This window comes from Cucurbita pepo, chromosome 10 (genome assembly GCF_057944985.1).
Source record: "Cucurbita pepo subsp. pepo isolate OVF chromosome 10, ASM5794498v1, whole genome shotgun sequence".
NCBI classification, from domain to species: Eukaryota; Viridiplantae; Streptophyta; class Magnoliopsida; order Cucurbitales; family Cucurbitaceae; genus Cucurbita; species Cucurbita pepo.
The window spans coordinates 3,773,786-3,786,572 of NC_141807.1; the positions used below are offsets into that span (position 1 = coordinate 3,773,786).

A 12,787-nucleotide genomic window follows, 5' to 3' on the forward strand; every position below is an offset into this window, starting at 1 on the left:
TGTTTGTTCTGAAATATGTGTTTGCGAGCAGATATTCAGATGAGGCTTCAGATGGCAACGGAGGTTCGAGATAGCTTGGAGATTGCTCACACTCCTGAGTACTTAAATTTTCTGAAATGCTACTTTCGTGCGTTCTCCGTAATCCTACTTAAAATTACAAAGCCTCAATTTACTGACAATCATGAGCATAAACTTCGGAACATCGTGGTGGAGATCCTTAATCGGCTTCCTCATAGTGAAGTTTTAAGACCCTTCGTGCAGGACCTGTTAAAGGTTGCTATGCAAGTGCTCACCACAGATAATGAGGAGAACGGCTTAATTTGTATCCGCATAATCTTTGATCTTCTCAGAAATTTTAGACCGACTCTAGAAAATGAAGTGCAGCCATTCCTGGACTTCGTGTGTAAAATTTACCAGAACTTTAAGTTGACCGTGAACCATTTTTTTGAAAATACTGCTGCTGTTGGCGAAGATACAAAACCCATGGATGTATCCACTTCTTCGGATCAGGCATTGACTACCGGATGCACGGGGACTGCGCAGCTTAATCCTAGTACCCGTTCATTTAAGATAGTAACTGAGAGTCCACTGGTCGTCATGTTTCTTTTCCAGCTGTACAGTCGGCTTGTTCAAACAAATATCCCTCTCTTGTTGCCTCTGATGGTTTCTGCTATTTCTGTTCCAGGACCTGAAAAGGTTCCTCCCTCTTTGAAGACTCATTTCATCGAACTGAAGGGGGCGCAGGTTAAGGTACGCTGTATGTGGATACTTGTCGTATTATTTATTTAAATTTTTGGTGGGGGAAGGCGAGACATGATTTCTTGAATTTCTGTAACGGTAACTTTGTTCTTTATTCTCACAGGTTTTACATCCAAAATGTCCGTAAAAATTTATAATTAGCCCCTTGTACATTACTTGTGATTGTTTTAGAGAGTTCCTTTAAATTTTCTTTCAGTTTTTCCCATTATATTATTCACACAGTTTTATAATACGTCTATGCCTTTTGTGCATCTTTATGTCATGTTGGTAGCATCTTCAAGTACTCTTTACGGGTCAGGGGAGTGTATCTCCTCGTTGGTTTTGTTGAGCTTGAGTTAATATCATTAGGGTCTTTCGTTCTTATGAAGTATGACAGCAATGGATATTATATGCTTTTGATGATTAGATAAAGCCTGGTACTGTTAGGGATTTACTCTGTATTGAAATTGCATTAAATAATTTTTTTCTAGAGATGTATATCTGTCTTTTACCATAAGCCACGCTATGAAGTATGAATACAACAGGTAGTATAGTGACCTCTAACTTCAGCAGTCAATCAGGCTGCACATTAGCCCCGGCAGTCAATGAGGAAGTAAATAAAAAATGTACTTATTTTATGCCTTTGTGATTGCAGACGGTTTCTTTTTTAACATACCTGTTGAGGAGTTCTGCTGATTATATCAGGCCGCATGAAGAAAGTATTTGTAAGAGTATTGTAAATTTGCTGGTTACATGTTCAGATTCTGTGTCAATACGGAAGGTGAGAACTTTTGTCCTTTTGTATTCTGGGTTACTTTTCCAACTTAGTCGGTTTGTTGAAAGGAAAATCTGAGAACTAATCTTTATGTTGCTCAATGCAGGAATTATTAGTAGCCCTGAAACATGTTCTTGGAACAGAGTATAAGAGGGGTTTATTTCCACTGATTGATACACTGTTGGAAGAGAAGTAATATGTTTGACCTGTATACATCCTAATGCAGAGCTTTGCCGTTGTTTGTACTAATACTTTGTGGTCTCATCTTTCCGCATTTTCAGGGTTCTAGTCGGAGCTGGTCGGGCATGCTATGAGACACTAAGACCATTGGCCTATAGTTTACTGGCAGAAATTGTGCATCATGTCCGGGGGGATCTTTCCCTGTCTCAGGTATTTTTATTTGTGCAATTTTCAGTGATAATCCTTGAGTGTGATAAGTTTGTTTAATTTGTTAATTCTATTGTTCCTAAAATTTTCTGAGGTTCCTGAAGTTCTTTGTTAGGATGATATTGCATATGAATTTTCTTGACAGTCTTGTCGTGAACTGAAGTTTGAAAACAACAAAGTTTATCCTTTTGTTATTTATATGCTTTCCCACTGTAAGATTATGCTACTGTACTTGTAATATTGCTCTCCTGCATTTCAAACGATGTCATCAGAAGATTTGGATTGACTTCTTGAAGATGTTGCTTGGAAATTGGAATTGCGGCTTAGAGTTTTTGAAGAAATCTGGAATTAGTCTGGTGCCAATCTCTAGCAACAAGAAAATTGAAAAAATAATATTCTAAAGGGAAAGAAAGTCGAACAGAAAGTGAATTGTTTAGTAATTTTGGTTGAAAGATGAATCATTAGTTTAAAAAGGTTGTTTGATGAGGTGAAAGAAGAGATAACAGAATGAAAAGACGTTTAAGGGTCTATAAATGGAATTACCGTGTTGGTCTGGTTTGACATTTTGTTGGAGTTTCTTTTTCCTTCTGTTGTGGAGCTTTGTATTCTTATTGGAGCATGAGTGCCCAGCTGCCTAAGGTGTTTTCAGGTTTTCCTTAGCTCCTCTCTCATTTGTTTTTGAAGCTGGTAGTTTTTAGATACATCATTCTCTGTTTGCTGTCTATTATTGGGAAGAAAATGAAGTTTTTGATCAGAGAAGTGTGCTTCCGAGACTAAACAGGGTTTGGGAATTATGGTTGGGCTTTTGTTTTTGTATTTTTTTTGAAGACTTGCAGTTTTCTGCGCCTGCACCTCTTGTTTAAAGGTTGGAATCAATAGCTCTTCCTATGGAAGTTTTGGTGCTATTAAGTAAATTCTACAAAGCAAAGAATGTATATAGGTCACATTTGTTAACGCTTCCCTGAGGATTGGCCAGAAGAAGTTGCTATGGGTTTTCAAAGTCAGACGGGCTTCTTGAAGGAAATTTTGTTCTTCATCCATTTTCGAGGCTTCATGCTTGTCAAAGTTTTCAACTGATATTTGTTTTAATATATCTTTTTTCCTTTTTGGGTTTTAGGGTCTGTCTAATTCTCTTTTAAAGTGAGGCTATTGTATATAGCTTTACTTTTCACATTTTTAATGGAACATTTTGTTTCTTTATAATCTCGTTGTCCCAAGTTAACTCAGTTTCTACAGAACTCTGTTATGCTTCATCATCTGATAAATGCTGTGTGATGGCTGCAGCTATCACGGATTATCTACTTATTCTCAAGTAACATGCATGATGCCTCACTATCACTTAGCATTCATACTACTTGTGCACGGTTGATGCTGAACTTGGTACCTTTTCTAACTGCTTTACTTCCAATGTTATGAACTTCTTCCTATTTTCCATTGTTTGGCCTGCTTGAATAAAATGGATGTTGGATATAGGTGGAGCCAATCTTTGAGAAGGGTGTTGACCAAACATCTATGGATGAATCACGAACTCTCTTGGTCTGGCATAACCATATGTTTGTTGATTACATTTTCAATTAGCAAAATCACAAGCAGTGAATTTTATGTTTAACATTATAATCCTCTCTTGTACAGGGGCGTATTTTGGATGCTTTTGTTGGGAAATTTAGTGCATTCAAACATACTATACCTCAGGTACTGCAATTTCCATATCGACATATGCCCCCAACCTGAAAAAAGGTTAATCTGTGTTTTTCGTTTCAAATGTCCATATTGAGTTTTTCCCCTCATATTTTACAGTTGTTGGAGGAAGGTGAGGAAGGAAAAGATCGTGCAAACTTGAGGTCCAAGCTTGAGCTCCCTGTGCAGGTTGATTTTACGCACTAACTTATTTTTTATATATGCACACACATATATATTCATGGCCGTGATTGTTTTGAGCATCATAACTATTTTCTTTAATTTTTATTTTGTATCATTATTACTAGAAAATGCTCATAATTCGTATTTTTCCCATGAGAAAGTAGGGACTTAGTCCTACTTAAAATGAAGGCCAATAAATATGTATTTATTTAATAGACCGGTCGATGGAATGGAAACATGAGCTGAACGATCGAACATATGGACTAGAGGAATGATGGAAGAGAATTTTTTTTTTTGATAAGAGACAATTTCATCAATTTTTATTTATTTATTTATTTAATTTTCTTTTTTGTGGTTAGATTCCATGTAATGAAATAAGGAATAAGGAGGATAAAAGATAAGTGAATGAAAATGACATAGTAGAACTCAATTCCATATAATGGCAACATGATTGAATTAGAACTACCACTTTTGGTTTTGGGTCCACTATAAAGATAAGTACCCAATAACAGAATCTCTTTGAAACCGAATATAGCAGGGCCAGAAAAAAGAAGAAAAGCAATTGAATTTCATTCAACGGTTGTGACTATTGAAGGTTTAAGGAGTCCATTGCTATTTGGTTATCGGTCTAAGAGGTCATATTTGTTATCTTGTTTGTAATGAAAAATGTTTCAATATAACTTCTCAAAGACGTAAAATGAATGCTGGTTGTTGATGTTCAGCTCAATGGTTAAAAATGCAGAGGGAAGTTTGTAATAACCTAATAAATGTAACTAACTATATAAATGGTGTTGGTTATATTACCGAGTTAACTTCTTTCGTCTACAAACTTTTGGAAATGTTATTAAGCTTTATGATTGATATGCCCTTATAGTTTCTCCAGCACTCTGCTGCATATTATTTGACCCGTTGTCTTCCATATTCTTGCAGGCAGTGTTAAATTTGCAGGTTCCTGTGGAACATTCTAAGGAAGTCAATGACTGTAAGCATTTGATTAAGACGTTAATCATGGGTAATAAGTTCTCTTTTGTGATCATTTTGTTTGAATTCAGTATGTTGAGGGGCTGATTTCTGTGTTCCTTAGATAGCACACTTTCACCTTTCACTTCTATTTTGTTTTGCTTCAATCTCCCTTATACAAAGAAAAAATTGAAGATTTAGTTATGATTAGAAAAAATTCCACCTTTATCCATGGATCCCTTATTCCTTCAATTGGAAGTATTGATCCAATTCAATAAAATTATGTTTCGTATTTTCAATTTCGAACAGCATACTCTGTTATAAGGACAAGTTTTAATTTTGGCTCTGTTTTTGATTAGGAATGAAGACTATCATTTGGAGTATCACTCATGCACATTTACCCCGATCTCAGGTATATCATTAATACTAGATATGATAGTTTCATTTTGGCTATTTTTGGTTATGTAATGTAATTTGTTGATCTATGGTTCAGGTTTCTCCTTCTCCAAATGGTACACATCCACAGATGCTTGTTACACCATCATCAAATTTGGCAACACCTCAAGCATTCAAGGGAATGAGAGAGGATGAGGTATAATACAATCGGTGATGGTTAATGTGCTTGTGTGTTATTTTGTTGGTGTGATTAAAATCTAACCATAGCTTTGGTCTGGTAGGTGTGTAAAGCCTCTGGTGTTCTGAAAAGTGGTGTTCATTGCTTAACACTTTTCAAGGAAAAGGATGAAGAAGTAGAAATGCTTCATCTGTTCTCCCAGATACTTACTGTTATGGAACCTCGGGATCTGATGGATATGTTTTCGTTGTGCATGCCTGAACTTTTTGACTGCATGATCTCCAACACACAGCTTGTCCATCTGTTTTCAACATTTTTGCAAACGCCTAAAGTATATAGGCCTTTTGCGGATGTTTTGGTTAATTTTCTTGTCAGCAGCAAGCTTGATGTTTTGAAGCACCCAGATTCACCAGGTGCAAAATTGGTCTTGCATCTCTTTCGCTTTGTATTTGGTGCTGTTTCTAAAGCACCTTCAGATTTTGAGCGTATTTTACAGCCTCATGTGACTGTCATAATGGAAGTTTGCGTAAAAAGTGCTACTGAGGTTGAAAGACCTCTTGGGTACATGCAACTTCTTCGCATAATGTTTCGGGCATTAGCAGGGTGTAAATTTGAACTTTTACTTCGTGATCTGATTCCTTTGCTTCAACCTTGCCTTAACATGTTACTGATCATGCTTGATGGTCCAACTGGGGAAGATATGAGGGATCTGTTATTGGAATTATGCCTCACATTGCCTGCTCGCTTAAGCTCATTATTGCCTCACCTTCCCCGTTTAATGAAGCCTCTTGTTTTATGTCTTAAAGGAAGCGATGACTTAGTTGGTCTGGGTTTACGAACCCTTGAGTTCTGGGTTGATAGTTTAAACCCTGATTTCCTGGAACCTAGTATGGCTAGTGTGATGTCTGAAGTGATTTTGGCCTTATGGTCTCATTTGAGGCCAATGCCCTATTCTTGGGGTGCAAAAGCATTGCAGGTTCTCGGAAAGTTAGGTGGTCGTAATAGACGCTTTCTCAAAGAGCCACTTGCACTGGAATGCAAGGAGAACCCGGAACATGGGCTTCGTTTAATTCTTACCTTCGAGCCAGCTACTCCCTTTTTGGTGCCACTGGATAGATGCATTAATCTTGCTGTATCAGCTGTAATGAATAAAACTGGTGGTGTTGATTCTTTCTACAGAAAGCAAGCTTTGAAATTTCTTCGTGTCTGCTTGTCTTCTCAGCTTAATTTGCCTGGAATTGTGGCTGATGATGGCTATACACCCCGACAATTGTCAACTTTGCTAGTCTCTTCTGTTGATTCCTCTTGGCGGAAGTCTGAGACTTCAGAGGCAAAGGTTAGCTTTGATTAGATTGTGTTGCTTCTTGCTTCATATTGGTGCTCTTTTTCTAAATCTTATGCTGATTTTTCATCTTATGATATATGTAGTAACTGGATTGCTTTTTATTTATTTATTTATTTATTACTTCTGTTGTAACTATACTTATTCACTCTCTTGTGGAGTTTGTATCCTTTGAGTAATAGTACTTTTTTCATTTATTCAATGGAAAGTCTCATTTCTGGTTCAAAATAAATTAGATTGTGTTTCTTTTATACTCTCTAACATGATAGTCTTCTGCTACTGATGCAAAGCCTTTTTGTTTCCTGTGGACTATATCTCAAATTTATAAATGCATTACCAATGTGCTAAAGAACCGATACTCTGTTGCTCATTTGTTCTGATATTCTTTGCCGTCCTTTTGAATTTATTGTTACAAACACATTATTTACAATTACTTGGTTCCAAATGTTGTGCAATATAAGCATTTAGATGTTTTGGAGATTTCGGGCTTTGCTGTTTGTGGAGATTAGATGTTATCCTGCCTGACTAGTACCCTCAGATGCGTATGATTGTTTTCATTGTTTGATAAGGACTTATGTCTATCAAGGGCTTTCGGGCTTTTGTCAATGGAGGACACACTTCCAACTAGGCTTTCTGAGGAATACTTGGAATTAAAAATCTGAAGTTATGGTGGCAGTATGGAACTGATGGAGTTAATTGACCTTCAACCACTGAGTTGGCCTAGCCGTTACTGGGGCAAGTGTAAATTGGTCCAAATACTCGCATAAAAAAAGTATTTAATCTCAACTACTGAACATAGAAAATAGGAGAGATAACAGCGGGTATGGTAATTTTAATAGAGACGCCCATCCCATACCAAGTAAAGAATGCTATGGTTAAGGATGGAGCTTCTGGCAAACTAAACCAAGTTCCTTGGAAGTGTTCTTTCTCCATTTACCAGTGGCAGTGGGTTTGTCCTTTGTTATCCAAAATAGCTCCACGTTCACCCAAAATTCATCAAAGGAGGAGATTGGTTAATAAGGACTGCCATAGAAGTAATAAAGGAGGTGGTAATCTGACCATAAACAATCTATGAAGGAGTTATACGGGTTGAGGACTGCAAGAGGAGGTATCACACCAGTGCTCAGCCAATGCCATCCGAGACAATGAAGGCTTGATCCTTCTCAACACTTCTACAGATTCTGTTTATATTCTCTGTGGCCGGGAACAGAGGTTCTGTACAGTTCTGTGACCTGATTTGAAAGTGATACTGCTTATGGGAGTATATATATTTTGAGTACAATACGTGGGGGTATGGGGATTCGATATGAATTTCTGATCTTAAGGAAATGAGCCATGCCAATTTCCGCTGGATTGTGCACATTTTGGCATAATTCTTTGTGGGGATATGTGGGTAATATTAGTAGGATATTAGTCAGGGCATAGTGGTAATTAGCTAGGAAGTCTTGGTTATAAATAGAGGGAGTTAGGGTGTGGGGGGGGGGGAGGTTCATATTTTTGGCGAGTCTTTTAGATTTTAAGTGCTCTTAGAAGACATTAAGGCATAAGAAAAATCAAATGAAGCGGTACCCCCAAATCTAAGGAAAGATTTTTCCCTTTTATGATCAGTGGTTTCAATTGAAGCTGGGATGAAACCACAAAGGTTCTTCTAAACTTCAATAGCAGCACTACAATTTAGCAAATTTGGGATTGTACTAACGGGAAAAGAGTTACCTGTCGATTTAATGATTGCATTTTAACTATGTAGATTGGGGAGTGCTTTGTAGTCCTTTCCATGTTACGATCTGATCTTGGCTGAAGTATTAGTCTCAAGCTTGGCAGTTATTCTCTATTTTGGTTATGTACCTGTTTTGTGGGAGATTTGGATAGAAAGAAATAGGACAGTTTTTTAAGGAGGAGAGTTGAGTGAAATTTGACATTTGGTGTGGTTTTATGTCTTTTATTGGCGGTCACTTGCTAAAAAACTTTGTGATTATTTCTTTTCCAGTCTTCTTGTTGTAGAGGTCTCTGCTGGTTGTACATTCTCCCTCCTCTAGTATGGATGTGTGTGTTTTAGTTGAATGCTAATGGACGCCTCCTGATCCTATCCATTATCTTATTTGAAATAACGATGGTGTCTGGTTTTAATTTGATATCTTTCTGGTTGGTAATATTGATATTATTCTTCATCATTTTTTTTCTTTCATTTTTTCACATTACTTATTCTACCTAGATGGTAATGCATTCCTATAGCCAATTACTGTAATATCTGCCACTTCTCTAATGAGAAGGAATTTTTGCAGGCTGATTTGGGTGTAAAGACTAAAACCCAACTTATGGCTGAGAAATCTGTTTTCAAACTTCTATTGATGACCATTATTGCTGCTGGTTCAGAGGAGGATCTTAATGAACCAAAGGATGATTTTGTTCTTAATGTATGCCGCCATTTTGCTATTCTGTTCCATATTGATTCTTCTCTAAATAATCCTCCAGTTGCATCTGCCTCACTTGGGAGTACTTTGCTTCCTTCAAATGTTAATGCCAATTCCAGATTAAAAAGTAGTGCCTGTTGTAACCTCAAAGAGTTAGACCCTCTCACTTTTCTGGATGCTTTGGTTGAGGTGCTGGCAGATGAAAACAGGTTCCATGCAAAAGCTGCTCTGAATGCTCTTAATTTGTTCTCTGAAATGCTTCTTTTCCTTGGTCGTGGTAAACAAACGGATGTAATGATGACGAGAGGGTCTGGCAGTCCAATGAGTGTTTCCAGTCCCATGAGCCCTGTATATTCGCCACCTCCAAGTGTCCGTATTCCAGTTTTTGAGCAACTTTTGCCACGGCTTTTGCATTGTTGTTATGGTTGTACATGGCAAGCCCAAATGGGTGGTGTTATGGGACTTGGTGCTTTAGTTGGGAAGGTTACTGTTGAAACTCTTTGCCATTTTCAAGTGAAGATTGTACGAGGCCTGGTATACGTTCTGAAACGGCTACCCATTTATGCTAATAAGGAGCAAGAGGAGACTAGTCAAGTACTTAATCATGTTCTTCGTGTTGTGAATAATGTCGATGAAGCAAACAGTGAGCCACGCAGACAAAGCTTTCAAGCAGTAGTAGATGTTCTTGCTTCTGAGTTGTTTAATCCCAATTCTTCAACTATTGTGAGAAAGAATGTGCAGTCATGCTTAGCTCTTTTGGCCAGTCGGACTGGCAGTGAGGTGTCTGAGTTGCTTGAACCTCTGTATCAACCTTTGCTTCAGCCTCTCTTATTGCGACCACTTCGGTTGAAGACTATTGATCAACAGGTCTTGAATTGCTTTTTATTTAAATAGTTTTCTTTGTTTCTATGTTAACTTGCTCTTATCTACAGGTTGGAACTGTCACAGCCTTGAATTTCTGCTTGGCACTAAGGCCGCCTCTTTTAAAGCTGACTCAGGAGTTGGTTAATTTTCTGCAAGAAGCTTTGCAAATAGCTGAGGCAGATGAAACTGTATGGGTTGTAAAGTTTATGAACCCAAAAATAGCCACATCATTGAACAAGCTCCGAACAGCTTGCATTGAGTTATTGTGTACCACCATGGCATGGGCGGATTTTAAAACTCCCAGTCATTCTGAATTGCGTGCCAAGATCATCTCAATGTTTTTCAAGTCATTGACATGTCGGTCTCCAGAAGTGGTTGCTGTTGCAAAGGAGGGGTTAAGACAGGTTTTGTTTTTCACTTGTTTTATTGTCAATATTTTTGTTTTCTGTTATCATTAGAACGTATTGGTATGTTCAATAAATACAAATGAAATCTGATCTCAATGTTAGGTAAGAATTCACTTATTCATATCTGGCCTAGTAATGATATGCTTATGGTAAAATCCCTTTTTATTATTTATTTAAAATATTTTGTCAAGTATTGATTATTAATTGAGGAATTTTGTTGAATAATTATTTGTTTTTGGTTAAATTATACAAATACTTTTGAACTTTGGAGTAGGTTTCAATTATATTTCTAGACTTTTATATGTTTCATTTCAACTCTTAAACTTGAAATTATTTCAAAAAGTACATTTGGAATTTTCTTTTCCATTAAAATGAAACGACCTAAATTAACGCGACAATTGGTTGTAAAAGTTGGAAAACATCATTAGCATCCTTTACAACTCAGTTTCAACTATGTAGAAGATTATATTGTTATTGCCATTAATTTCAACTTAAAAGATATTGTTGTCACATTTACAACATCATTTCCCAAGGTAATTTTTCAACCGAGTTATCATGTCAATATATATGAATAATATTGTAGATGGTGTTAGGCACATGTTTTGATTTTTACACCTTAGTTGTTACAGCAATTTTCATTCATCATCTTAATCACAAAGTCTTCCTGATATTTTTTAGAATGATTTCATAGTTGAAGGGTTAAAATGAACTTTTTTAAAGTCTAGGGGTAATTGAAACTTATATGAAAGTTCAAGGGTATTTTATGTAATTTAACAATTATTTTTATAAAATTTGTTTTTATTTTATATTAATTAAATTTTTTTAATGCTATGCTGTTGGGTTAGATTGCATTCTTGGGAGCTTAATTGCAGTATATACAAGTTTGTGACTTAGACAGCCATTGATAAAAAAATGAATATGTGAATGGATGTTAGTGGTACAGAATGGTTTTTTTGTTAGACGTTATGAGGTGTTATTTATTTATTTATTTTTGGTGAGGATCCCACTTTGGAAAGATAAAGAGACTTGACAATCTTTATAAGATATATGAGTTACTTCTCTTATTGCCAATTGGTTTTGAGATGGAACCCAATGTTTATCTAATATGGTATAAAAGCCCTTGAGGTCTAAAATTGGGATCCGAACCATGAGTGATGAACAAAAACAACGCACCATATTGATGGGGCATACTGAGAATCCCACATTAAAAAGATGAATGATCTCACAATCTTTATAAGATGGGTTACTCCTCTTATAGTCAATTGGTTTTGAGATGGAACCCATGTTTATCTAATATTTTTAATAGGTTTTGGTTTAGTGTGCATAATTATTTTAGGATTTGCCCTTTGTTTCTGTTCAGGTTATTAATCAGCAAAGGATGCCCAGAGATCTGCTGCAAGGTAGCCTTAGACCTATTCTGGTGAATTTGGCACACACCAAAAACCTTAGCATGCCTCTTCTTCAAGGTCTGGGTCGACTTCTTGAACTTTTGGCCAGTTGGTTTAACGTTACTCTGGGAGGTAAACTGTTAGATCACCTCAAGAAATGGTTGGAGCCTGAAAAGCTTGCTCAAAGTCAGAAAGCATGGAAGGCAGGTGAAGAACCAAAAATTGCAGCAGGTAAACTTTTTAGGGAAAAATGCCTTATACTTCTTGAATAGATTGAACTAATACGTCTTCATTTTTTTTTTAAATTGTCGATGAATCCACCAAAAAATTACAAAAAATTCAACCTACAAAATAAAAATGCTCAAATCCAACAATAACAGTGCCCAAACTCAGACACAAAATCAAGCCGATAAGAAGTGTTCAAATTTTATTCCAAAATGTTCAATCCCAATTAAGAAGCATCCAGTGGAATAAAAAAACTAAAGCAAAAATTCCCCCGTCTAGCCACGAGAAGGCCAACAACTAGGTACAAATCAAGTAAAAGAAAAGACAAGGACATGAAAAGTCAACTAATGGAAGTATTAATTTTACCACTCATATAGTTCACGATTTAATTTGATAAATTAAAACTTTATGGTTAAAATTGACCCCAAGAAAAATGCAAGGGTAAAAACTGAATTTCCCCGTAGGTCTTACTTGTGTCTTCTGGAGTTACTTAAATATTTACTTCCCCTAGCATAGGACACTGATAACTAATGTTTGCCTTTTCTTCCTTTCAGCTATCATTGAACTTTTTCATCTGCTTCCCATGGCTGCATCCAAGTTTCTTGACGAACTAGTTACATTGACAATTGGTTTGGAAGGAGCTCTTCCCCCGGGACAAGTGTATAGTGAAGTTAACAGTCCTTACCGCATTCCACTAATTAAATTTTTGAACCGATATGCACCGCTTGCTGTCGACTACTTCCTTGCTCGACTTAGTGAACCAAAATACTTCAGACGGTATGGTTTTGGATGTTGGTTTGTTTGTGGAGTTCCTAGCAACTGACAATCATAGAAAACCTTACTAAAAATGCAATAA

General features: G+C 36.6%; 1 protein-coding gene across 2 annotated transcripts in view; it reads left to right on the top strand.

Annotated features, from left to right (window-relative positions):
* Positions 1-12,787, top strand: part of LOC111803794 (uncharacterized) — a 28,929-nt gene that overhangs the window by 677 nt on the left and 15,465 nt on the right. The window contains exons 2-17 of one of the 2 annotated variants that reach the window (XM_023688349.2): positions 32-750; positions 1,394-1,519; positions 1,620-1,705; positions 1,795-1,903; positions 3,185-3,280; positions 3,374-3,436; positions 3,533-3,592; positions 3,698-3,766; positions 4,691-4,772; positions 5,080-5,132; positions 5,214-5,312; positions 5,398-6,630; positions 8,907-9,914; positions 9,980-10,315; positions 11,679-11,937; positions 12,486-12,708. In XM_023688349.2, coding sequence (XP_023544117.2) covers positions 32-750; positions 1,394-1,519; positions 1,620-1,705; positions 1,795-1,903; positions 3,185-3,280; positions 3,374-3,436; positions 3,533-3,592; positions 3,698-3,766; positions 4,691-4,772; positions 5,080-5,132; positions 5,214-5,312; positions 5,398-6,630; positions 8,907-9,914; positions 9,980-10,315; positions 11,679-11,937; positions 12,486-12,708 — 4,621 coding nt within the window. The remainder of the gene's footprint in view (positions 1-31; positions 751-1,393; positions 1,520-1,619; positions 1,706-1,794; positions 1,904-3,184; positions 3,281-3,373; positions 3,437-3,532; positions 3,593-3,697; positions 3,767-4,690; positions 4,773-5,079; positions 5,133-5,213; positions 5,313-5,397; positions 6,631-8,906; positions 9,915-9,979; positions 10,316-11,678; positions 11,938-12,485; positions 12,709-12,787) is intronic. The other variant, XM_023688350.2, reaches the window with a different exon arrangement.